The 26,752-nt window shown below is 38.1% G+C and overlaps 1 protein-coding gene across 1 annotated transcript in view; it reads right to left on the bottom strand.

Moving 5' to 3' along the window:
- Positions 1 to 26,752, bottom strand: part of LOC104573475 (sodium channel protein type 1 subunit alpha) — a 79,552-nt gene that overhangs the window by 35,386 nt on the left and 17,414 nt on the right. Inside the window, exons 3-8 of the mRNA XM_088519492.1 lie at positions 16,747 to 17,065; positions 9,548 to 9,666; positions 7,491 to 7,580; positions 6,565 to 6,693; positions 5,769 to 5,860; positions 4,578 to 4,850 (exon numbers count right to left, since the gene is read on the bottom strand). Of these exons, the coding sequence (XP_088375618.1) occupies positions 4,578 to 4,850; positions 5,769 to 5,860; positions 6,565 to 6,693; positions 7,491 to 7,580; positions 9,548 to 9,666; positions 16,747 to 17,013 (970 nt within the window). The 5' untranslated portion in view covers positions 17,014 to 17,065. The remainder of the gene's footprint in view (positions 1 to 4,577; positions 4,851 to 5,768; positions 5,861 to 6,564; positions 6,694 to 7,490; positions 7,581 to 9,547; positions 9,667 to 16,746; positions 17,066 to 26,752) is intronic.

The following is a 26,752-nucleotide window of genomic DNA, read 5'->3' as shown; positions in this document are numbered from 1 at the left end:
GAATGATTACAAGATTAAATCATGCTTTGTGTAATTTCATTTCACTGTTACTTATTACAATACTGCTGCAGGTGTCCTATGTGCTGCTAGCATAAGCAGTCACTGACACTGGAATTGCACAATTAGCAGCCTGAGAAACATTTTTTTAACTATTAATAAATAATTAATATTAGTTAACCACATACATGAGAATGTCAACAGAATTTGAAGACCACATCCTAATTCATTTTCTAGTTCTGTTTATAAAGATTTGTAGCAAAAATAGTTAGATGAGTTCTAGTCAAAAACTAAATGCTAAACAGTAAAGCTGTTTTTGAAATAGGATTTGTTATTTCAAACATTAACTGCTTCCAGTACACTGTATTTAATCCAATACATTCCAGCCTACAGAACAGAGAAGAATAAGGGTTTAATTAGACTTCTGGCCCTGCAGTGTACCTATCTGGCTAAAAAAAAAAGCATGCTGAATAACATTTAGGCCTATGTGTCAGCTGTTTCTCAAATAAATATGCAAGATCTAAATGATTTAAATAAAAATAATGTAGCTGTAGATGAAGTACCAAGTTCTGCACTGTAGGTGAAGAGAAATAGAAGCAATTCTACAGTTCTTGAGGTTCCTACAATCGAAAGAGAGCGCCATGACTCCAAACTCGGCTTTTAGGGAAAGTTAAAGGACAAATACCCAATTCCAGTGTCTTTGACTTGTCCATAGGAAATATTCTGACACAGATTTCTTAAACTATGTACATATAAAATATTTCAGAGAAATGATTTCTCTCTGTGTGATACACACAGAACCCAAGGTTTTAGGGTTCTTCAGTGAAGAACATCACAAGGAAGGAAGTGAATATAGAGATTAAAGGAAAAAATCCACAAAATGCAATGAAAGAATTAAATGGTTCTTCAGTGACAAGGACAATGAACTGCACTACATTATGCTATATTCCAGCAGGAGATTCTCAACGTAGTAAAGGGCTCCTGCTTAATCGCAGACATGGTGCATGCAGGGTCAGGTCATGTAGCCCCAGCCTTGTTTCTGACAGAGATGGACAGTGGCACTGCAGGCAGATGCTGAGGATGGGGCAGGACCGCTATATGAGTACTTTAATCATTTTTTTGTGACAAAATTTAGGGTAAAGAACCTACTTTGTTTTTTTTTATGACATTATAAATGTTATATCATAGTATTATATATTACAATTATACACATTACTACTATAGTATATAATAATGTAATTAATGTAATATTTTTTTTTTCTTAACCTATTTACAAGGTTAATAAAATGGAGTGACAAGGAGAAAGCAGATATTTCAAATCAGCTACATGGAAAGAAAGAACAGAGATGGCACAGGGACATCCTGAAAGACTCTGCTAGACCAAAAAAAAAAAAATTGAATTGAAGGACTTGGGCTGCACAGTACATCAGAAGGGAAGATAATGTGGCCATCACTGGACCGATTCCCTGACAAGCAATGATGAATTTCAGAATTGTTCTGAACATCTCCCTGCAGTGTTCCAGAGCACTGTTCAATACATAGAACTAACTGGGAAACAGCAATTACTATCTGAAAAATGTGTTTCAATACTCACTGCTAGATTTATTTTCTAGAAAAATTTGCTTATGCCAAGCTTAATGAGTAAACCTAAACTGATCTAGTATTAAATTTATCAGAACTGATATCACAGAAAAAAATAGAAAAAGGAAAAAAGGCACTTACCTCAGTAATGTCAGCAGAACTTACTGACTAAATGGTATTTCCAAAAATTAACTCAGAAGAAAAATGAGGGTTTAAATGCTTCTTCTTTGCATAGGATACAGAACATTGTCCTGAACTGTGCCCAGGTCCACAGAGCCTGGGAGCACTAGGTAAGTCTTTTCTCATTGTCCTGTCACACATCTTTAGGATTTAAGAACTAACTGCAACTTTTCCCCATTGCTCTATCCTGTCTGCCCATTGCAAGAGTAAGCTGTGAAATCTTTTTTCTCTGTGAAACTGTCTGTAAGACAGGACTAGCCTTTTAACTTCATAATAAGCCTCATAATTTCATAATAAATTTCATATTACATATGGACTCCTGTTTAAATATACAAAGGTTGAAATAGCCAAGACAGTTATGTATTTTCTCTTCCTAATTCAACTTCATTTTTCAAGAAGCTTCAGGACTTCTATAAACCAAATGGAATCAGAGGTTGAATTTATAGACGCTTCTTTATAAAACTAGAAAATATAGCTTGACCTTAAAGACTAGGAGATTTTGCTTGTATTTTGTTATATGCTGCAGCATGGGATCTTCCTGAATGCACACATATTTAAATGAAGTGTTTCATTAAAAGATTGCATTCTTGCTTCAAGAAATTTGGATGGAAATCCATCATCACCATCGATTGGCTCCTTAATTGCGATCACAGTCAGAAACTGTCTGCCTTCTATTTCAGATTTGTCTAGCTTTGACTTCCAGCTATTGAACCTGTTATATCTTTGCCTGCTAGATCAAAGAGATGTCTATGATGAATTTTCTGTTCCTCATGTGTTTTTCTCAGCTGTGATCAAATCACCCCTTAAACCTTCTCTTTGATATGCTAAGTAGTTTGAGCTCCTGCTCTATCTTGGTATAAGGCATGTTTTCCAAACCTTTAATCATGCTTCTCTTTCTGAATATTGTCCAATTTTTCACCAATCTACCTAAATTGAACTCGATATAGTATTCCAGTAGTAACTGCACCAGTGCTAAATACAGAGGTAATACTGCCTTCCTAGTCAATAATTTATTTATGCAAACAGAACGATATTTAGCTTTTGGGCTGCAGATTGTTGGCCTTAATTTTCCAGAGTCATGGCTCTTGCACAGGCCTTAGGGGCCTCAGCTTTTATCTTGCTATGGGCCTTCTAATTACACTTTTATTTCCTGTCTCTCTCTAACCCATCACATGTGCTGCTATGACCATGTTTTCTGGAGCCTCTGGGGTACTGTTTTGCCTTTGTTTGCATGCTGGCTTTCCTCTGCTGTTATTCTCCTGACCTTGCACCTGTGGCTGCTCCTGGCAGGAGAAACACTCTTTTCTGCCCTCCTTCTCCTACTCCTTGGCTGTAGCATTTGATTTATATTAGGAAAGCCAATATATCCATGCACAAACCAAACCAAACCAAAAAGCTATGCTGCACTGGCGCCCATCAAAGCAAATTCCCGTCAACACTAACAGCACTATAAGAAGGAAAAAACAATAGCGAGTTTGAGCAAAATAGAATGAAAAATATAAATTTAATATGGGAAAAGTATTATGGGGGATCCACCTACTTCACTGGAAAAGTTAGGACACAGCAGAGGACACTCACCAACTCCCAACACTATTCTTTGCAGCTGGCCACTTTAGGGGTAATTTTCTCTTTTTCCTTTCCCTTCCTGTTTCTTTCTGTATCTCTCCTTTTGTTTTTATTTTTCTCCAATTTTTCTCTTTTACTCTTGAGGGTGATGTATCCTATCAGCTACATAACCCCACCAAGAAATCTCTGTGCATGTGAACTTCTCCCAACGTGCTTTGTGTAGCATTGCCTGTTAGTTCAGGTTTGTAATCTCACATTTAGCTGCACTGAAATGCATTTGTTTATCTGTCTCCAGTTCATGAGACTACTCTGCTTTGGCAAAACTCACTAGAAAATTGCACGTTGGGATACTATCAAAACGGAAAGATGTTCCAAGGAGGCCTCTGAAGAGATTTTTCTGGGACTAGTCCTATTCAAGAATTTAACTAATCTAGATGATAGAAGAGGAATTACGCTTATTAAATTTGTGAGTTGTACTTATCTGATAAGAATGGCAAGTTTGTTGGAGGAAATGACTGTGATGTACAAGATCTGGGACAACTGGAGATACGGCCTGAAAAAAACAGGGCAATTTTCAGGCTGGAACAACAAACTGTGTAAACACAAAGTGAGAACCTGATGTGGTAAAAACCTGTAAGACATTCAAGAAACAGGTAGACCACAAGTCGAACAGTACTTAGGGACTTCAGTTGCAAACAAACACTTGCCTAGAGTCCATTGCACAGAGGTGTATGCAAGTTACTAGGCCACAACATTAGCAGGCTTCATGTGGAGAGGAAATGCCTAAATGGGGGGTTGAACTTTAAGAAGGATGTTTACAAATAAGAAAGATCCAAATGAGAGATCTAGATCAATAAAATATACTAGAAAAAAGGGTGAAAGAGTTGGCTCACTTAGCTTACAGAAAAGAAGCTGAAAGAGGAGAGAACAGGGCATGATAACATGAGAACTATTTTTAAATACACTCTGTTTAAGGGTAGGAAATATAATATTTTTCATGTGGAATATAAGATAAGAGTTTAATATGCAGCAGGAAGATTTATGTTAGACCCTAAAAAAGTTTCTAACAATAAGGGCAGTGAAGCACAAGAAGAGGTAGAAGGTAAAAATAAAGAAGATTCCACTTTTTCTCCACAACATTTTTCCTGCTACTTCTTGGCCAGACAGGTCTCTTTCTCACCTTATTTCTAAAAAGTGTGTTAGCCAAAAATGGTTTCATTTTATGAATTTAGAATTATGCTAACAATACTTACTTTCATCCTCTATGTACCCCTTCCAATCAAATGGTGTCACTGTTGAATTAACCAATGTACCATTTTCCCCTAATGTGCTGTTGAACTGGGAAGTAATATTTGTTTCCAAAGTAAAATTTTCTGGAGGCCACTGTAGGCATTTATTCCTCAAGTTGCCCATGAACAGCTGCAGCCCTATTAGTGCAAATACACTCAGACAAAACACTGTCAGGATCATGACATCCGAGAGCTTCTTCACTGACTGAATTAGGGCTCCCACGATAGTCTTCAAGCCTGCAAAAGTAAAGAAATTTTTATTCTGTCGTTCAAAACATTTTTAAAGCATAAAAATAACAACATCTCCCAGTAAAGTTATAGATTTCATGCAGAAGCCCAAGTAAATGATCATAATGTCTGTGAAATAACGTTTCTGTGAAGAGCTTTTTCACTTGTGAAAATGAATAAACAGCAGAAGTTTTATGTTCATTTGAAACTGTGAATGGAATGGATTGCATATATATCAAAACACTTGTTTTAATGTTAAAACAAGTGACTTCATTATTCATGCTGTACATGAACCTCACATAAAAGTCTTCCTTCTTTTTATTTGCCAGTACCTCTTTGCCCCAAACCTTTGCTACTATCAGTTTTATAACATACTAAATTGATAAAACTACAGTAAGGAGCCCATTCAACAATAAATAGGATTAATATTCAATGCTATAAAACTGGAGATGGTTTGGAAAATCATAGAATTTTAAGATAATAAATCCCCCATGCAATGCCCATGCTATTCTTTATTATCTTATTCCTTTATCTTCATTACTAAGTCAACATTTCACATATTTTAACTGTTAGTAACAAGTATTCACAACAGAAAACACACAACATCATGTAGGTAAAATACACATGGGTAAGAAAACTTCAGGATTACTGATTTTCATTGAATGTGGAGAAGAAAGCTTGACATCATAAGATGCAAACCACACACGCTGTGTACTGCAATGTCTCATGCAAGAATCTGTTAAACTCAAAGGCTGATTTCAAAAGGAAAGAGCTCATGTTAAAAAGCAATGAATCAGAGATTTCAGTGAATTCTAATATCTTCCGATTCCTGCTTTTTTTGTGGAAATAAATTAGGCTTATGTTTAAAAAATGTGAATTCATTTCTGGTGAATTAAAGTCAGCCTCAGTGTTTAACCTAGCTCTCACCTGGAATGACTGATATTGTTTTCAAAGCTCGGAGAACTCTGAATGTTCTCAACGCTGAGACATTGCCCAGGTCCACAAACTCTGTCACATATCTGCAATAGGGGAGTTCACACACAAACACAATGACAGGATAAAAAGGAACAGTTGGGAGGTACGAGGGGCCTAACACCTTACACCAACTACTTCTTACCTGGGATTACAGAAATAGTTTTCAAAGCTCTCAATACTCTGAAAGTTCGAAGAGCTGAAACATTGCCTAGGTTTACAAATTCTGTTACATACCTGTAGGATTAAATCACAGTTATTCAGAATTTAGGCAAAGTTTATGCTACTTACTTGGGTCTTTCATCAAGACCGCTTCGGCGAGTTTACCAAAAACTAAATAGCAACAGTCAGAGGTTTACCTTTCACTGCAGTTTGCCTTGCATTAGTATGCTTTCAGGGCCTTCAGTTAAATTAAATGTCACTGAAGTGAATCACAGTGATTTAACTTTGAAAGCCTAAGATTTATCTAGACTAGATTGGCAAGTTTGTAGAAGGAAGTCAAAGGGATGCTCCTTTTCTGCTCAGAGAAAAAAATTCAGGACATGAAATTAGCCGCTCTAATACTAACTGTACTAATGGCTTCTGCAGTATTTACATTTACATCAAAATATGCATTTAGAATGTGAATATTGCTTCAGAGAAAGTAAATTCATAGAATAATTTTCCTTAAAAAAATTGATATTTGTTGATACTAATTTCATGCCCTTTGTACCCTTCGTTTTCCAAGAAAAATCATAAAACAAAAACTTACGCAAAGGTAATGACAGTGAAGTCAAGCCAGTTCCATGGATCTCGCAGAAAAGTAAAATCTTCTAAGCAGAAGCCTCTTGCAATGATTTTTATAAGTGACTCAAATGTGTATATTCCAGTGAACGTATACCTGGAAAATATCAGAAAATTTAATGAAGGAAACAAGTAGCAATGTTTTTCATTTCTCTTTTGCTAGAAACTTAGGGCAAAATGGAGAACTTATCTGATTTCTGAGCTGGAAAGGAAACATAGTCAATGAGCAATTTCTCCTAAAATTCATTATATTCATCATACATATTTGCATATTTACAAGCTTTTCTTGTGATATATGTTAGACCAGCCCTGACCTTGTACATAAAATACCATAATGCAGTATATTAAAAATGTATTTGTGACATTCTGGTTAAAATTAAACAACACTAGATCCATTACTGTTATCCAAAAATGTTGTAGGATTAAGTTACTGGATACTGAATCACTAAATGTCTAAACCATGTTGCATTGACTCTAAAAAAGGAAGCATTTGAACGTGCATCTGTGTCATACTCAGACTATCTGTGCTTACATGCCCTTCCCTGGCACCTACAGGTGGATGGCCCTTCTTCTGTTATTAATGCAGTGGTGTACAGGAGGCATAAGAGCATATGTAGATGGTAACATGTGAATATGAGAGAAAACTTAACACAGAATTGAAACAGATAAATTTACAGATTACTTTAACAGATAACGATATCCTCTCTACCCAATTGTTCTGCTACAAGAGATTTATATAATTATTCAACATTTCTACATAGTTTACAGAGGAACTAGCACCAGTGCCTCCTAGCAGTTCCTGCCAGCACACACCACTGTAGTCATGAGCATCCTGACTCCTCTAGGGATGGAGCTGAGAGGGGAATTTCTTTAAACAAAACATGCAAAACTTACTCTACATTCTTTGTCCAGTCGGGAGGGTTACTCATGGTCATAAACACACAGTTGGTCAAAATAGTGCACATGATCAGCATGCTGAATAATGTAAATTAAAGTTAAGGAAAATACAATCGTAAATTTCCCAATATAATATCACACAATGTAGCTTAACTTTTGACTCATGACTTAACTCTTTTCACAGCTGGATGGGATCAAAAACCAGAATACTTAGGGACAGCTGTATTGTGACAAAGTGTATTTGGACAGAAGATGTTATCAGGAAAAGCATGTCTTCTTTCACCAATGCTATCATGTCAAAATGGTCAATACCGTCTTGTGGTCAAGTGCTTGAAAAGTATGAAGAAACGGGGAGTATGAGACTGCTTTTTGTTTGTTTGTTTGTTTGTTTTGATTTCCAGCAAGGAACAATTATTCTGGGACTATCAAACCCAGACTGATAGCTCAAAGTGATCTGTGCTAAGGATTTGGGGCAGTTGCTGTGTTTCATTACACTGATCTTAGCTTGGCTATGAACAGTCAATGGGTTCTTCCCTTGATTCTAAAATAACCCTAATGACCCAGCGACACATATAACAAAACCTAAAAAGTGACTTAAAATGACCACATGATGGCAGCAAATAGTCAGAAATGCTACACTTTTATACCAAAGGTGAACTCTCTTCTAGGCTTCTCTCTAAATGACGCGCTCCCTAAGAACAGTTGCATCAGAACGGGTAGCATAGAATCATAAAGGTTGGAAGGGACCTCTAGAGATCATCTAGTCCAACCCCCCTGCACACGCAGGGTCACCTACAGCACGTGGCACAGGGCCAAGGGAGTTTTGAAGATCTCCAGAGAAGGAGACTCCACAACCTCTCTGGGCAGCCTGTTCCAGTGCTCTGTCACCCCCACTGTTAAAAAATTTTTCCTTAAGTTCCTGTGGAACTTTTGGTGTTTCAGTTTGTGGCCATTACCTCTAGTTCTGTCGGTGGCCACCACTGAAAAGAGGTCAGCACCATCCTCCTCAGTGGAGCAGTGAGCATCTACATCCCTGCTCCTTTTCAGCTGCCCTGTGCTCCTCAGCAGTGGCCACTGCAGTCTCTTGGCTGCTCTCCACACCTATTCATGTCCCTTCCCACTCCTGCAAGCCCTGGACAACTCCGAGCACTCCTGCATTGCCCCTTCCGCTCCATGCTTGGCCTTAGTTGAAATCAGCCTGGCCACAGGAGAAAAGGCAAGACGACAAGACAGAGAAACAACAGAGCTCAAGAGAGGAACCTGTGCTGTTACCAGCTCCTGTCTCCGGTGGTACAAGAGGCACCAGCAGTGAGGAGGAGTAACTGTGGGGAAGAGACGGGAGCGCATGGAAAGGCGCTGCCTCCCCAGGGGGACACCAGGCCATGCTGCGCCTGGGCACACGTGGTCGGAGCATAATGCACAGGTACAGGGTGCACAGGCTCTGAAAACTTGGAGCATGTGCAGACTGCAGCCTTCTGAGACCTACCAGGTGCATCATGCTTAAGTACGGGTGTCCCACGGACAGTCCTGTTCGAGAGGCCAAAAAGGCAAGACCATAAAAGTTTGCTATTCCTGAGCAGCTGAACACATGCTTAGTTGCTTGTGAAACCAAAAGCTTACCTGGAATTTTTGAGCACAAATTGCAATTAAAAAAAGTAATAATCATTTAATAGCTAGCTTTATAATGCAGAAAAAGAACCACAAACACATTCACAAGTGTTACTCTGAAGATACTTTCTGGAAAATTCCTACAAATTTAAATTCATGAGACTGTAAAAAGCTTCAAAAGTATTTGTGATTTAAGAGAACTTGTGTTTTCTTAAACCTATCCACATCATAGATTTCTGCAGCACAAATAATGTAAATGTAAAGAATAGCTAAAATGTAACTACATAATGCAGAAAAAATCTATTATTTACAGAATATACCATTGCTTATATTGTAAAATAAACCTAGAGTGCATAAACACTTGTCATTTATAATGACACAGAAACAATTACGGGTTTGCTTAATTTTTAAGAAGAACATTTTGAACAACCATTGAGAAAGGATATGAATGTACCAAAATTTTAATTGCTATTTTTCTAAGAGGATTGAAAGGAGTTAAAATGTACAGGGCAGAGGTGGCACTGAATCGGAAGATTGCCTTCCCTTTATTCAATACTATAAAGGTCTGAAAAAGAGAGAGAAAAAGTAGTAAAAAAAAAGTAAGCGTGTATTCAATATAGATGCTTATTTAAAAACTTTTCTTGCAGACAATCACCGAAACTCTAACTTTTTATATAGACAATACATTAAAAGTTTAACTTTTTTTCCCCATACTTACTTTGCATATAAAAGTACTTACCGGATATACAGAAAATAATCATTTTAAATATTGAAAAGTAGTAACTTTGTAATAACACTTTACTAAGCAATCTTGGGGTAATTCTTACTATGATACATTTACATGATTCATTTCTTGTAAGAAAAAGGGTAGAAATAATTAACTAAAATGATCATTTTATTCATGCCATTCCATAGAAAACTAGCCTCTGCCTTCCTGTTTGAAATACCATACAGGAGGGTTACTTTATCGTGGCTGTTTGTTATCAACGTATTAGCATGAAAGAAATCTATAAACAAATTGATTTTATACATGAGTCACTCCTTTATAGCTTTCATTTTATTTCCTTTTTTGTTCTCTGGGCTAAGGAGTGGGATGTGGCAGTAACACATCCAACCATGGTGGATCTCTGAGGATTGTGGCCCTCTGCACAGGGCCCCTTAAGTGGGGAGAACAAGGGATACCTCCTAGCTCCTCTCCCTGTGGAAGTTATAGTTTGAAGGGATGAAAAATTTCCAGAGCTTGTTAAATTTAAACTTCGACAAAGAGTATATGAAATTTAGAGAAGCTTCAAGGCATATAGGATTTTTGAAAACTCTTCTGAATAAAGAGAGTATTTTTAACAGAAATTTCTTTTATTCTTGAAAAAAAAGAGGCTTTTAAGCATGCAAACCCTTCTTTAGTAAATACAAGAAGCATGGGTCTGAAAGCTATTTTTCTAAAATAAATCACCAGGCAAATACAGATTGCATGACTGCAAACCCTGTAAGCATTGCTTGCTTAAGCCATAGGCCATCACAGCTGCAACACTAGCTGTCCTGCACTGAAACATGGACAGTCTCGCTTCTTTGCGGCATCATGGGGCTCTTCAGCCACAGGATCAATCAAAAGAGAATGAAACATGCTGCAGAGGCAAGGATGAATAATTTGGGAGAGGCTGCAGGCAGGGGAGGAGATGATACATGGCCTAAACTCACATAGCATCAAAGGGTAGTGAAGTACCTGAAGATGATAAATGCCTAAAATGTTGTTGTCATTGCTATTTCATCAGAGTAGTTCATCTCTTGGAGAAGCTATGCTGCAGCCTGGCCTGCGGTACCTTCGTTGTGTTCGCTGTGGACAAGGGCGTGTGCTGCTGTTGTCGGGACCGACGCTGGGCCGGGCCGCCAGCAACGCGGCTACGAGCCGCTGCTGGTGGGCAGGCTGGCAGATGGAAAATATGCCAAGGAGGTTCAAGAGAGACAACTATCAAGCCTGCTTGGATTTGGGCACATTAGTGAGCATGATGTGCTGGTGTGGAGGGAGACAGGGAGGTGAGTGAAGGTTTCTCCTGGTCTGTGACGGCATCTAGTTACTAAAAGCAGAGAGGAAACAGGGATAAATCCCGGAGGAGAAGCTGTCCCCGTACCAAATCTCTTGCTGGCTTCTTGCACACTCTGGAGGTTTTTGAAACACATCTTATTTGCCCTGTGTCCTGCCCTCATTCTCCATCACAGCTTGGCCGCGGCCTGCTCACCAACCTGGTCACACATCTCCTATTCGGACTTAAACCCTTAATGGGAAGAGGGGTTAGTACTGAGACTTCATACTGAGTCCTGAGAACAGACTCAAGATGTACAGAAAAAGCATAACATATGTATCTGATTTCCTCCTTGTCTGCACAGAAACAGAGACTGCATGAAACGAAGAGCAGCGGGATAAAATCCGAACTAATGTTTACAAATAAAACTTCCAGTTCTGGATTACAGAAAACCATGACCTTCAAATGGTAATGCTGTATCATTTGACCTTATATGAAGCTTTCCCCTGAACTCCTGAGGTCCCAAGGAGGAATGATTTTTGGCACATGACTTAGGCCTTCCCCCAGCCTTGGCGGGGAAGCTTCCCCTCCCCGCTGTGTCCCTGGCTGCCCCAAGTCGCAGCGCCTCAGGAACCCACAGCTTGAGATCTTAGCTTCTGTAGCTATGAGGTAGTTGACAAAACACATTAAAAACCACACTCCCTACTTACTTTGTATCCAAGACTACACCACCTACATTTAGTCAACCCATATCTTTTTAAAAAATCTTTGAACCCAAGCATATTAAACATACCTCTCTTCTCTCACACCTTATGGAAAATAACAGCCTGCTGGCCCAGCTCCAGGTTCAGTTGGAAGCTGCTGCTATTTTAGCTGTTCTACTTTTTGCTGCCCTGTATAAGCAGAACCAACCAGACTTGAATTTCCTATCTCAGTTTTAATTTTTCACTCAAAGCAAGCTCATGATGGGGGGCCTTCACACTGACTTCGTTAGTCCCCTGACTTTTAGCCTTATGTGTGAACCAAACTTATATCTCATATTTGAGGGAGAATTTTCCTCAAAAATCCAGCTAACAGCTCCATCAAATCCCTACGCAAGCTTCCTTCCACGGCAAACCTGTTCTCTCATGCCTGTCTCCAGCCGGATGCAAGCCAATGTTTAGGCAGTGTGGATGAACATGAAGCATTGTACCCAAAACTGTCAGAGTAATGTAGACATACACTAAGAAAAGTTAAAGAAATTCTAAATAAATAAGAGATTAGTGTTAGCATATAAAGTACTAGGAATACTTTTCTGATTCTATTCATTATAAAGTGTTTAATCCATTAAGGCAGAAAGGCTGCTCACACTCAAAGATACCGATGTGAACATAAATTTAAAGAAATTAGTAGGAAAGCAGAAGTATCTGATTTGCAGCTTTTGCAGTCTGTGACCTGGATTGCAGTTCTGGTGCTTCTGCCTTACTTACTATAAAATGAGGAACTGCATTTTTACCAGAGCAAAGAATGAGAAATTTTGAAAAGATGCAGGAAGAAGTAGACAAACCCATGCTGGACAAGGAAGACATGGCCTCCAGGAACTCTCAGGACGGACTGTTTGTAATCCTTATTTCTCCTTTCCTTCCCCTGAAGAAAAGAGAAACTAAGAAAAGGAAACTAAAAGTAGTTTTTGGAAGGGATTACTTGGCAGGATGAGGGCTAGGGTTACTGCACTGCATTTCCACAACCTATAACTAAATCCCAGAAGACAGTGGTTTGATCTGGTTTAGGACTGATATGCTTAAGTGCCAGGACCAAAGCAAGAATCTTCTCTGCCAGGTATCATTCAACATCCTTCTGGCAAGCCAGGGCATGGGGAGACAATGGTCAATCTAAATCCATAGCTATAGCAGGAGGAAAGTGAGGTAAGGCCTGTGTAGTTTCAGCTATTCTTTGCCTTTTCTTTAATGTAGCAAGCTAGCTTCAAGAGAAAATATCCAGGCCTCAAAGTATGACACCAGACAGACCACACTAGAGTTTGCTGCAGACTTGCAGGTCAGGATCTTAAGCAAGTCCAGCTGATGACTTTTCTATAGATAGGGATGGGGACTCCTTGATCCTTTGTGGAGGCAGCTGGCACACAAACAGGCAGTCACCACTGCACTGGGAACACCCAGATTTTCATTTACACAGAAGTGGAACATGAGAAATGGGTAAAATCCCAAGTTCATTTTTACTCAGTTACCAAAAAACCCAAGAGCATTGCATGACTTTGGACTCTGAACTTCACAGTTCTAAAGACTAACATTATTGAACGCCAAGTCAGACGTATTTCATTATGGCAAAAAGAATGTAAGAACAAGTATTCTATTGCAACAAATAATTATGTCCCAAAGCTACTGTGGCTATCATTTGGGCATTCAGGCTACCCGCAAAAGGGTCTGTTGCTAATTTGAATTTGCTATAATGGGCTACTTTGTTACTAAACAGAGGTTGCCAATTTTTACCTTTTCTTTCCAACTTCAGACAAATACCTAAAGATTTACATAGATACACAGTTACAAAAACAGAAAACTAGCACATCTGTCCGTTTTTGTTTTTCTAGGCAGGTTTTCCTGTTTTTATCATTTCATCTCAAGACTACCTTCTCCACAAATGAATGCTCTTACATCAGCTCAGCATATATTTATTTCTGTATTATTCTATATTAAACTATATAAAATCATGGCATGCACAAGCCTTCTGCTGAAAAACAAATTTTAAAGATGAAATGCGGAATGCTCCAGCTGACATTTCCACATGCAATGCATGCAAAAATGCAAGAAACTTTTCCAATTTGAAAATATTTCCATATTTGGAAATTCCTCCACATTTGAAAAGTTCTATTAATTTTATGTGTACACATTTGATTCTTGCTACTTTCACAGTGAAAGGAGGTGAGCTGGAAGGACAGATTTTCAAATAGGTGCAGTAAACAGAAAATAAGAAAGGCCAACCTATTTTTGAAGTGGAGACAGTGGAGACAAGGTAGTGATTAGAGAGAGAATCTCTCTTTTGCTGCAGTTCAGTGCAGGTGTATGAGCCTCAGGCTTCCCAAACGCGCGCGCCGCAGGCTGCTGGAAGCCCGGAGAGGAGACTGCTCTGGAGAACTGTGACTGCCCTAGAGTGCCCTACAAAGGGCTCCTCGGGGCAGAGAGCCTGCACTGGCTGCGATTCCCCACGGCCCTGTCTGGCAAGCCCCCAGGCAGCAATGAAGATCCCAAAATCGCCCTCCCAGCTGGCTGGATGCCACCTGCCTGTGCTCCAGCCAGCAACCCCATCAGCAGGAGTAGCTATTAGAGCTGAAATGTGATCAATGTCATGCTGATTTATTTGTGCCGACTGGAGAGGAAATGTAGAAGGAAACTGAAGCATGTGCAATGCAGGTGTGAATTTAGCTTGTTTGCAGCATCATGCAATATTAATCACATCTAAAAGATTAAAATATTTAAAATATATAGCAGTAGGCATGAAAGCCTGCTTTGAATTTGGGAATATTTTGCATCTAGAAGTATTTTCGTTCAGTTAAGAAAACCTCCATAAGTAGAATGGACGATGTTTGTTAATGTTCCTACACGGACCATATACATGAATTTTCTCCTGCTGCAAGGGACGTAAGTATCACCTAAAGAGAAGCAGGCCAGATCCTTCACATCTGTCTGTCTCTCATATTTTCTAGGTCTCTAGGCCAGACCTGTGGTCAGTGCTCTTCCATGCAAAGAAAATTTCAAATCAATGCAAAAACAATTTTCTATTCTTCATACTATGGGTGACAAAACAATTACAAAGAGATTTAATAACAGAGGGCCTTAGGATGGAAGGCAAGATTAAACTTTGAATGTATAAGATGTTGTATAAAAGGGATATCAGAAATTACTCAAAAAATATCTTGTAAAATATGGATCATGAAAAGCGATCTCAGTGTGTACTTAAAAAGTAAATAAGCTGCAATAAGAATTGGATTTATTTTTATGAATATATTTTGCATTCTTCATCAGCTCAGACCTATTTCTATATCCTGTCCTAGATACTTTGAGAACCAGCATCACCATGTGTTTCTCTTTCAGCTTTCTCTGAAAAGCTTTTATTTTTCTACAGCAAATCCTACTGTTATCATGAACTCAGAAAACTTAATCAATAAAATTTGGCCTCACATGCAAATCTAGGAAAAGAAGAAGACTCTTCATCTGAAAACCTAACTGGCTGAGGTTGGCAAAATGGCTGATTGCTAATTCAATGGCTCTCCTGTACTTAGAGACTGAGGTCTCCCCAGCAAGGTTTCCCCTGCTATCACTGCTGTGACACACACGACAGGACTTTTTGACTCTGAAAGTCCAGGATGGGTTGTGGGCAGACAAGGGTGGAATTATATGTGATTTTATATGATAAAGTCAGACACAATTAGTACAGTACTCCACAACGCCTGCTTTTATAGAAACACATCTTTTATCTTTGCAAAAGTAGAACTGAGATTTAAAGATAAATCTTCATATGCTGTGAATGGCAGATAAAGGCTCTCTCAGAGGCATCAAATAATAAAGTCAAAAATACTGCTCTTTCACATATTATTTTTTGTCTACTTGTCAAAATTGAACTCATAAATCACATAAAATTTAGCAAGCCAGAAGACACTTAGAACACAGCACTTTGTGGAAATCAAAATAACTCCTCCCTTGGTATTTATAGAGATTCCATAATCACAGTATCTAATAATGAAAGTATCACCCAAACAAGCTATCACTGCAAACTGGGAATCTTTTCTGCTGCACACTGCTCTGCAACAGAACCATGCTGCAAGAATCGCAGACCTACTAAAGGCTGGTTCCTCATAAAACTTTTAAATCAGTTTTACATTCTCTTAATGATATTTTCTGCTTACCTGTGTGTTTCTCTATGGATTTCATAGATTTCCTAAGAATTTCGAAGACCAAAATGTAAATTTTGGTGAAAAAGAAAAAAAAAAAAAAAAGAAGGAAAGGCTAATACCCACTAAGGATTATGAATTCTGCCCTCTACCACTAAAGGCAGTGGGCACTTGGCCACTGATTTAGAGAGCAATGAGATAGCAGCCTAGATTTTCATGCTATTTATCTATATATTATTTAAACATATATGTATTTATATACGCTTATATTTGTATGTATGCTACTGCATACATTGAACAATTAAACAAATCAATCATAATTTTACATTTAGTGTAAATGTGATTCATTTAATGTTAAAAATCATATTACTGAAAAACGACTCCATCTGTAAAGTCAGAGGTTCGGTAAAGCAGTGGTAAATGTGTTCCAAAAACATGAATTAGGTAAAACAACTTTTAATGAACTTTTTGTAAAGAGAAGATGCTAAATTTCTATTTACTAACCTTCTGGAAGGTAGAATATATATGTATTTCTGGCATCAAGTATTTTCTATACTTCTCGCATATTTAGGCCCTTCAATATTGCCCACCCATTTCCACATTATTAGAGCGACATTTTCTACATGCTAAATTAAAAAAAAAGGAAGTAGCGAAGAATATTATGCACTCTAAGCAAATCATATATCATGAAAATGTTAAAAGACTACCAAGACAGCAATATGAACAAGGCTAGTATTAGACTCACTTTTTTATTGATATAATATGGGTCCATGTCCTCCAAGGGCTCAGACACCATTCCTGGGGGTATGTCGCCATAAATGAAGGGAAGTGTTTTTCCAGCCTCCAAGTCACTGTTTGGCTTTGGCCCATTTTCGTCGTCATTGTCTTTACGATCTTGTTTAGGGTTCTTAGCTTTTTCTGCAGCAATGCGCTGTTCAATAGCTGCAAGAGACTCTCTAGTGAAGTATTGGAAGCTGTCTGGTCCTGGTGGTACAAGCACTGACTGCTCCATCTTTTCATCCTGCACATTTTAATTACCATTTATTCTTCTGCATAGGAAAATACTAGAAGGAAGCAAAAAAGAAGATTCAAACAAATGTGTTATAACCACCAACTAAGAAAAATCTAATACCTATATTAAAATACCTGTGTGTATGCAATGGTTGAATATTCAAATATGGCCTATTGAAAAGTGTAAAGGACAATGAATTAGCAGTTAGCTGGTGATTTGACCTTTCTGAAAGGCACTTCTTATGCTAATTATAAACTGCAATAATTCTTTGGCTCTAGAGACGCACTGCTCTTTTTACACAGAATAAGTGAAAACATATTGCTTGAGAACAGATACCTTCTTTCTCTGTAACTGTAATTATCTTAATCACCCCACACACCTATGCAATCAATACTGGTAGTTATAAAGAGCACAGTTCAGTCATAATGCCAAAATCCCCACCGACTTCAGCAAGATCATCAATAAACAAGCATTGTCAAATCAGAATTTTTGTGAAACGGATAGAAATCAGCTCTGTATGTTATAGGAGAGAGCAAATTAATGATTCCAAGCACTCGTACAATAGCTACTCTGGATAACAAGAGGAATAATTTCCTATTTTTATTTTATATAAGTAATAGCTATATAACTGGTGCTTTAGTCAGCAGCAATAACTGGATAATTTTGGAAGTATTCTAATATGTGCATTTATATAATACAGCTGAAAAAATTAATCTGGCAGGAGAGAAAAATGAATTCCTATTAAAAGCTACAGATCATCCATCTTTAATCTGCTGAATGTCTTTCTCATGGCATACAGTTGAAACCAGTACTTGAATAACAATTATGTATGGAGCATATCCCTTACATCCAAATCTAAAGAGATATCTACCGTCTCCACTTGGCTCCTTGCAGGTTGACCAGTCTGCCATGAGGAAGGTTCAGGACTGATGTAGGTCAGTGCACCTTGGGATAAGCAAGGGAGAGGGAATGCCAGAGAAGAAAGAATACAAGAGATGTTTGGAAGGGAAACATAGTTGGAAGGGAATGAAAGCAGGAAGTATGGACAGAAACTGAAAAAAGAAGATAGGAGGAAAATAGGGCAAAACTGGAAAGACAGGGAGATATGTAATCAAGTAATATCAATGTAAGTAATGTAAGTAACATCAATGAATGTAGAAAGAATTAAGGGAGAAAGTGAAGAATGTGAAATGAAAAAGGAAGGCTGGAAGAGAAGGAGTATAAAACCAATATAGATCTTAAAATAAAGAAAAATAAGAAAATAGGTCAGAGAAGAGAGGAGCCAAGAAGACAAGAGAAAGGAGCAAGAAGGGTAGTAAAAATAGACAGGCTTAAACTTTGTATTTAGAAGAAGTCAACAAGGAGAGTCAGAGACTAAATGAAGTCTAAGGGGAGTAGAAAGAAAAACACAGATGGGAAACAAAAGAGCAAAAGAGTAGTTCACTAAAATATACTAACTAATAAACCCAAATCTTCTAGATCATGACAATGTGAACACAAATATCTTAATCACACAAATGTATTGAATACTGGAATAGAGTGGATACATTTGTAAAAAGGTGTGAAAGTGCTTATGGATTCTCTCACTCCAGTAGAGATTCTAGATTCTCTTGATTCTAGAGAAAAATTCTAGAAACATATTTCACCTGCCTTTATAAGATTATCCACAGTCAGAGGAAGGGCTTCTAAAATTGCAGGGTGCAAGATTTCTAATAGTAAAAAAGTGAAAGGGTGCTAAACTCCCACTAAAACACAAAGTATTGATCCATGTAAAGTGCTGACTCATGCCAAAAATGGTATTTGGAATTATTCCCTATTTCTAGTCCTGAAAGGCATCACTGAAGCACCCCAGCCTCTCTTCATTAGGGGGAAACCCAATACCAATAACTAGATGTCACCCAGAGAGGATTTTACATCTCCTCTCCCTCTACACAAACAGCACAGCCCAGGTGCTCCCCACTTTCCTTGGTAATGTCCTCTCCCAGCATCCCGGGGCAAACAGGTGGCAGCAAGGAGCGAGGAGGGGGTGGCCGCTAGCCAGGCCTGAGGCGGGTTGCACAGGGGAGGGGAGGGCGGCGCGCCAGCGCTGCCACTTCATGGCGCATGCGCTTGGCGGAGAGCACGGAGCCCTCCTCAGAACAAGGGGTTAACCCTGCCAGATTTGAATGCAGGCACACAGAAACAAGTTATATGCTCATTATTTTGGTTGCACAAAAACTCTCCTATTCAGCTATTGTATTTACAAACTGAATTTACAAAATTATAATGCAAATTACAAACAGTAGTATCAACAAGAGTTTCTGGGAGAGTTTGGTCAGCAGTAACTTACCCTACAGGCTAAAACCTGCAAATACTTGAGCTCTATAAAGCTCATTTCTTTATATTATCCATATCCTTAAACTTAAGGCTGTAACATGGTTCTCTGCCTGACCCTTTGTGATAAAACGTGTAAAATAAACTCATCTTCAAAGGCGTGCGAGATCAGAAGTTCACCTGCATCCTACATCCCAGAAATGTAGGAATTTGATCCTAACAATGCTTGTGGTACAAGAGGTCTAATTCAGCTTTATACTTTCTCCTGTATAATCAGCTATTTAAAGTCATACATGGTCAGTTTTTATATGAGAACTGTAATTCTAGAGGAAAAAAAAAAAAAACACATCTTCCTCACATCTTGCAAAGCTGAGATTAAAAACGTGATAACTTGTAATTTTACTCAATAAATATATTTGAAATTATGATTAAAAAGCTGTAGCTTCTTAGATTTTCCATGTTAGCAATCAGCAGAATAACTTGTTAGAACATACTATATAAATTAGATTTTTTCCTAAGTGAAATGCAGATTTTTCTCCTAGCATCACAGGTACTAAGTGATTTAAACTTGTTTCTAATGTAGAGACGGAGTAAATGGACCAGAATTCGCTCTTCTCTTGGCATAGTCATGTCAGGTACAGTTGAAAGAGGTTGGCGTAAAGGGAGAGATTACCTTCTTCAATGTTGTCAATATAATTTTTAGAAGTGGTAGTAAATTAATACTTATGGCTCTCCCTGCATCCCCCTTTATTCTGTTTTATTTCCCAGTTTCTAATTAGGCAAAAGCCCTCTGGGAGCAGATTCATATACTGTGATACAATGTAATCAGAGATAGTACATGCTGGTTTGTTGCATATGAATCTACCTTCCAGATCAAGTGAAAAGGGGGGTGCAATAGGAAATCCACACCAACAGCTAACAAATGAATTGCACATTCTGTCACACTGCTACTTGCAAAATTAATAACTCACAGGACTCTTCATTACATGCATCAAAAATATGACTTGTTACATTTGGTGATGCAAGAAATATATCACTTTTCACCACTTAAAAAAAAAAAAAGCACTAAATCAAACCAAACACACTGAATCATATAAATCAAATCAAACATCAAGAACTTAGCAAATGTGACTGTCTTATTTTCGTTGCCCAGCTAATTTTCCTTTGAATTTCAGAGGGCGTCCCTGAGCCGCCTGTGCCAGCGCTGCTCCCTCAAACTCTGCAGCTCCATGCGGCTCCCTGATTGCTCAGGGAAAACTCTGGCAGGAGAACCTGCTAGAGTAAGCAGAATTTAATCTGTGTCCTTCACTCTGCCCTCGCCCTGTGACACACATTATGGTTTTACTTTTGGCATACACTAACAAATCACTTCTATTGAAAATCCTGTATCTAAGTATTTTGAAAAAAAATCACAGCAGTAAACAGACACAACAATATTTTGAAGTGCTTTAGATGTTTAAACAATGCATTAACTTCGCTCTTATAAAATGACTACCTGGGAAGTAAGGCTGTCTGTGCTATGCGCAGGGAACTTCATCTTCTTCAAAGCTATGAACAAGCCAATGGATAAAGCTAGTAGAGAATAAATGAATGAGTCTACGTTTTAAATTCACATACTGAAATTCACAGCACAAATTTCTACTTCTCTTTGTTCTTAGTGTTTACTGGCATAATTGCTCATTTTTTTGATTTAACATATCAGTTAATTGATTTTCAGAACGGTTTTATATTTTCAAAATATGGCATAAATATGAAATACCTCCCTCAAAGTGTGGATTTGTGGGAGGGGAGGAAGGGAGGTACTACCCACTACTGCAGCTTCCTATGTGAGGCTGTGGGTGAGGTGCATATGAGGTATAGATGACCCCTTCTTCCTTCATTCACAGAAATTGAACCTGTATCTGGCCTGCTTATCTCCATTTTAAGGCTACCTGAGGCAGCAAAATTAGGTAGCATATTCAAAGCAACACACTTGGCAGAATGACAGAAATCAAATTAGAATATTAGGACCTTCCATGACTCCCTGTAGCTCATATATAAAATTTAATTTAATTTTCAGGGACAGATTTATAAGGGAAACACACATATTACTAGATTGATAATGGGATTCTCCCATATCATTTTTCACTGTCTTCTTGATGTTCCCTCTCAGTGTGGCTAATGCAGAACTGGGCACAAGAATTGCTTGTATTAGATTTGGGCTTGGCTAATTATACTTGCTTAAAGCATATTAGTTTTAAATAAAGAGTACATAAATCCTGCAGACATCAGAACAGTGAACATACGTACATACTGACCTATAAATGAACTATCTGAAATATTGGAAGCAATCAAATAGCATATACTAGCTCCAGTGAAAGCCTATGCTTTGCAGCTAGGCATTTCCATTAGCCTGGCAAGGTTATGGGCACAGGGGAACAGCAATACCAGGGGAGAGATGAGGGCACAGGGTGGCTATTTAGTTTGCTGCAGACTCTCAAACAGCCATGGGTAGCTCGTCCTACATGATTTAGCAGGGCACTTTTTGCTCTATACAAGGCTGCTCAACACCCAGAAAGCAAAATAGATACACAGATCAGAAATACAATTTAATGTCTATGAAATCCTTGATTTTAAAGGATTTGCTTCACTTACATCTTATTCCATGAGCAGTTATTCCATGAGTAAACTCACTCACCAGCTCCGGATAATTCAAAGACATGTTTTCCATCAATGAGCAAAAGCCTTACCCGACCACGGGGTAAAAAACTGTCTGAGCAATCATTGCCATCACTATGCAAGAATGATATTAAAATTTACTGGGATAGAAAGAAAGAATATGAGAAAACATGAGCTTGGCATCTTAATGGTAAGCTTACCATAAGCTTCTCATCCCTGCTCCTGGGGCTACTTCTCTCTCTACCTCAGAACTGAGAACTGAGAAGAGTCAATGGAACATTGCTGGAGCTGTATTCATAGCTGTAAAGAAATAAAAAAAAAACTAGGAATATCTGTGGGACAGGAGTGTTTAGTTCTAGTTTTCAGTTCCAATTAATTTATTCAATTAAGGAAGAAAACATAACTCTCAGTTTTGAATAAAATAACACTAAGTACAACAATCTCCCAGTCCTAACCAAGATAATAACAAATGAAATAAAAACCCTATGCTGGAAGAGCAAGGCCCTACACTGTGAACTATCAGTGCTAGACCATTCTAGTAAAAGCGGATTCTCATTTGGCTGCAGCCTTTTTCCCCCTAAAGCCTTGATTTTCAGTCCTGTTCTTCTTTGTTGCTATGGAATAAATCAGAAGGTCACATGATGCTGGATGCAGCACTTTGTTCATGAGCATTAGTATATATATGCATTGCTTAGTTTTCCAGTGGAGTTTTCTTTTTATTTTTTAATGTAACTAATGTATCTCTAGACCAAAACATAGCTAATGTGCTTTGCTTTAGATTAAAAATAAAGAGCTTGAGATTAAAAATAAAGAGCTTGCTCATGTTTGCTGCTTTGCTAGCGTAATTCCATTAACTGTAACTGAATCATTTCTGTTTTAAAAAGCAGGAAGAACCAAATTAGTTATGTAGTTCCCTAGAAAGAAAAAAAAAATATGTTAATGGCATAAATCACAAGGCATCTGCATTGCTGCTCCATCCTAGCAAACACATTTAATAGGTTAGAACTACTGGCCTGCTACCAGGCTGAATGATTTCCATATGCACTGTGCTTCTGCAGTGCATCCTGTGCAGCAGAGGACTGCAGTACAGAGCAGCAATCTTTTGGCTTTCTTTTCCTCAGGCAGTGCAGCGACCCTTCCTCGTCAAAATCTACATTAACAATTCAATATTAATTTTCTCAAGAAATGTCTTTCTTCATTTATCTTAGCAAACGTAAAAACACCTTTATTTGGTAATTAAAAAAAGGAGGCACAACAAAGCAATAAAGGCTATGGAAGGTAAATTATATAATGCTACTGAGGCTTGAGAAATGATGTTTTCCCTTTACATTAAAGTTTAATTTAAGACAAGATGTAAGTTCTGTTACTGGCACATTATTATACTTGAGAAACCACAAATAAATAATGGTGGAGCACAGATTTCTCCATACTGTGGAAAAACACCAAAGAAACAAACTGAGAAACTCAAACTCATCTCCACCCTAGATGATATTTGTGGGCTGCTTACCTCTATTGACAACTTTCAGGGTCTTGCTATCTCATCTGGTCATCTGAAAGGCCAGTCTGACATTAGAGTCAGAAGCTTTAAAGATATAATGCCAAAAGTATTTACATTAAAAAAAAATCATGGTACTTGTAGCTGCCTATGTGTGTTTCTTGCAAACACGTAGAAGAACAAGCACTATTTCTGCCTGGAGGTCCCCCTGAGTCAAGGAAGCAGATGTGGGGACAGCAGGAGTATATTTAACTCAGAAGATAATGGAGAAAATCAACTGTAATTAAGGAAACCAAAAGAGCTGCAGGTGTGCAAACAAGATGATGGGACTGCTGGGAGGTGGTAAGAAAAACCTTTAGAAAACTGCACTACTACTGCCCAGGAAAATCTGGGCATCCTATGAAGGGTAAGAGCTGAGCGGCTGTGCTCCAGTTCAACAAAACAAATTCTGATATTTAATCTACAGTTCTTCCATGTACCTCTGCTTTTGAGAGAATGAATTCATAAATATCAGCCATTTTTACTAGCAAGGAGAGAATACTTTTATTTCTTAATAGTTTGGTTTTGGCATATTAATAATTTGGTAGTAATATGTAAGAAATGGTTTATAATACCTAGGAGATTAACTATTACATCATACGTCAATCGATTTGTATCTGTTCTTACAGATACAGATTTTTTTAAACGTATAGAGTATTTCAAGTTTATACACTGTTTTAGATATCTATATAGGTCACAAGCCTGCTAAAATAAATAATCTTACTACATTATTTATATCTCTCAAAATTTCTTATAATGACTATAGTGTAACATCACTGCTGTAAAGAAACTTATTCCAAAACAGAGATCTAGTCAAAAACAAAACATGAAAATGACTTTCACCAATTTCCTGATTGGTTTCGAGCTGATTTTCAATAAAATTTGAATGAGCAATGTTAGCTGAATGTCATTTTTTGGAAGAAACCTCATCAAGTTCTACCAGGTGGACTCCCCTGTTTCAATCTTGCAACCAGGCACCTCTCTATACGACAGTCATCCAGAGAGGTGAACCTGCTCCAGCCTCACTAGTCGCTGCCTTGGAAGCACTATGGCTGTGTAGCCTATTGAACATTAGATAATTAGATAGATTAGACAAATTAACTTGCACTAACATCAACAAACTTCTGCTACTCGTGCCTAAACAAGCACATTAGAGCTAGCTGCTGTATCTGCACCTGCCCTTGCAACTGGCACAAGGTACTCTCAGTAGGTTACACCCTGCCTTGCTTAGTCCATCTGGCATGTTCCTTAGGCAAAGCCTGTCACCTTTCCTACAAACAGGTCCTATGGTTCAGAAGCAACCCACAGTCCCATCACCAGCGCACACTGGCCACACTCACTGCTATCTTAAACAGTTTCATTCCTAAGACTCGAACTTCACTTAGAAAAACAGCCAGGAAACATGTGACTGACTTACAAAAACAGCAGTTGAAGATAATGATACAGAGACATTGCAGAAGGCCTTAAGTAGTTCTTATGCTTTCCCCTGACCAGAATAAAGGAGAGAGAAAAAAATAAAAAAGGAAATGCACCATTTCCTTCCTGGAGCACCATGGAAATTAGTTGTGGGGTGACCCAGCTGGCATGCCTCCTCAAAGAATTACTAAAAATGAACATAATCTGAATGATATTAAATGACATGTGTTGACTCCCTGTGTGGATGGGCCCCAGCCACATTTACCTCCTCTTTCTGCCATAGCTGCCTTGCGATATTCCAAGTAGCTGATATTGGTAAAGCACTAACTTCCACCTAGTGATGACCGCCCCAGGAACTGGACTTAGCATTTGTAAGAGCATTTGACATACATATGAAGCACTTTATCACAGAGAGCATGAACTAAAACGTAATATTGCTAATTATAAAGGTTTAGGAATAAACCAAAGGACAGAACAGCAAACTGTAATATCTAAATAAAATTGATCCCAAGTGGATGCAGCTCATAGCTGAACTGGACTTTGCATATATAAAACTCTCCACTCACTTTTCAAGACTTAGTTCCTTTTACTTTTCCTCTTTCATCATTTTAATTTTCTGAGATATTTTTAAAATGATGATTTCACCTTTCTTAAGAAACTATAGGGAAAATCAAAAAGGGACAGAAAAAAATATTCAAGATCTAAGATATACTTAAAAAATAAAAAGATAGCATCATCATCTTTAAAAATAGTTATGAACATCTAAAAACAAAAGCCCTTTTTTGACTTCATCTTCCAAATTCACAACTGCATCATGGACAAATATATATTGTTTGTTTGAAATGGGTATCACAGTGAATCTAACTGTACATTCTGATGTGTGGTATAACTTAGTGGCTCATGAATACAAGTGAAAAGCATAAATATAAATGTCATTAAGATTTTCTATATCCTTAATGTACTCGCTTACAAAATTTGTCTTGGAAATTTAGAAAGATTTACATGTATTTTAGTATTTATCATAAGTATATTTATACCAAAAATTGAAACTTTTGCTTGGATGTGTTAATGAAAGGGATAGAAGAAGAAAAGAAATTTGTATATACATATAAACATTCATATACACCCACAAAACTGAAAGGAAATTTCATTCTCTGTACAATGCTGATCGTGCAGAAAAGCTAAAGAAATGTGATAGCTTGTCAGCTGGCAGGAACCAACATCAAAAGCCAGTAATGTATTCAGATTATATTAAAAATCCAAAAATACTGCTCTGCTCTGCATTTTTTTCCAATGATATGAAGAAAGGCAATGCAGTTTCAAATAGCTGCAGAAGTCATGCGTGATATATTAATTTACAGGGCTGCTTATTGGCCAGTGAAACCTAGGGCCATGGTAATAAGATCCTGCACCCAGGATGTTTTTATTCCAGCTTGAAGAAGTTACATGATTAATTTTGGAGGCTGATAGGAGAGTAAATACGCTTTTTCAAAGAGGCTGAGAAATGTTCTCTGCAAAGAAATCCCAGAGCACTTTTCAAAAAACAGCCCCACTGTTGAGGCAGCACAGCTTTAACTGACATAAGCCAAAGAACGGACAGAAGGAGATGCCTGTTTTTCAGAATTCCTACCGCTGATTGCTCTTGCCATCATTTTCCCTCCTGTCATGATTTGTCTCTTCTCTCCTGCCCTACATCTCAACAGTCTTTTAATTCCACCAGATGCTCCCAGCCTTCTTAGCTCTTCTCTCATCCAGCTCCCAGCACCAGCAGCCACACTCAATCCACAGCTCATGGCCAGGGCCCCAGATGCCTCCTCA

Source organism: Tinamus guttatus, unplaced genomic scaffold (genome assembly GCF_059628265.1).
Source record: "Tinamus guttatus ecotype Peru unplaced genomic scaffold, ASM5962826v1 Tinamus_guttatus_pri_ptg000060l, whole genome shotgun sequence".
Lineage (NCBI taxonomy): Eukaryota > Metazoa > Chordata > Aves > Tinamiformes > Tinamidae > Tinamus > Tinamus guttatus.
This window is presented reverse-complemented; position numbering and strand designations above follow the sequence as displayed.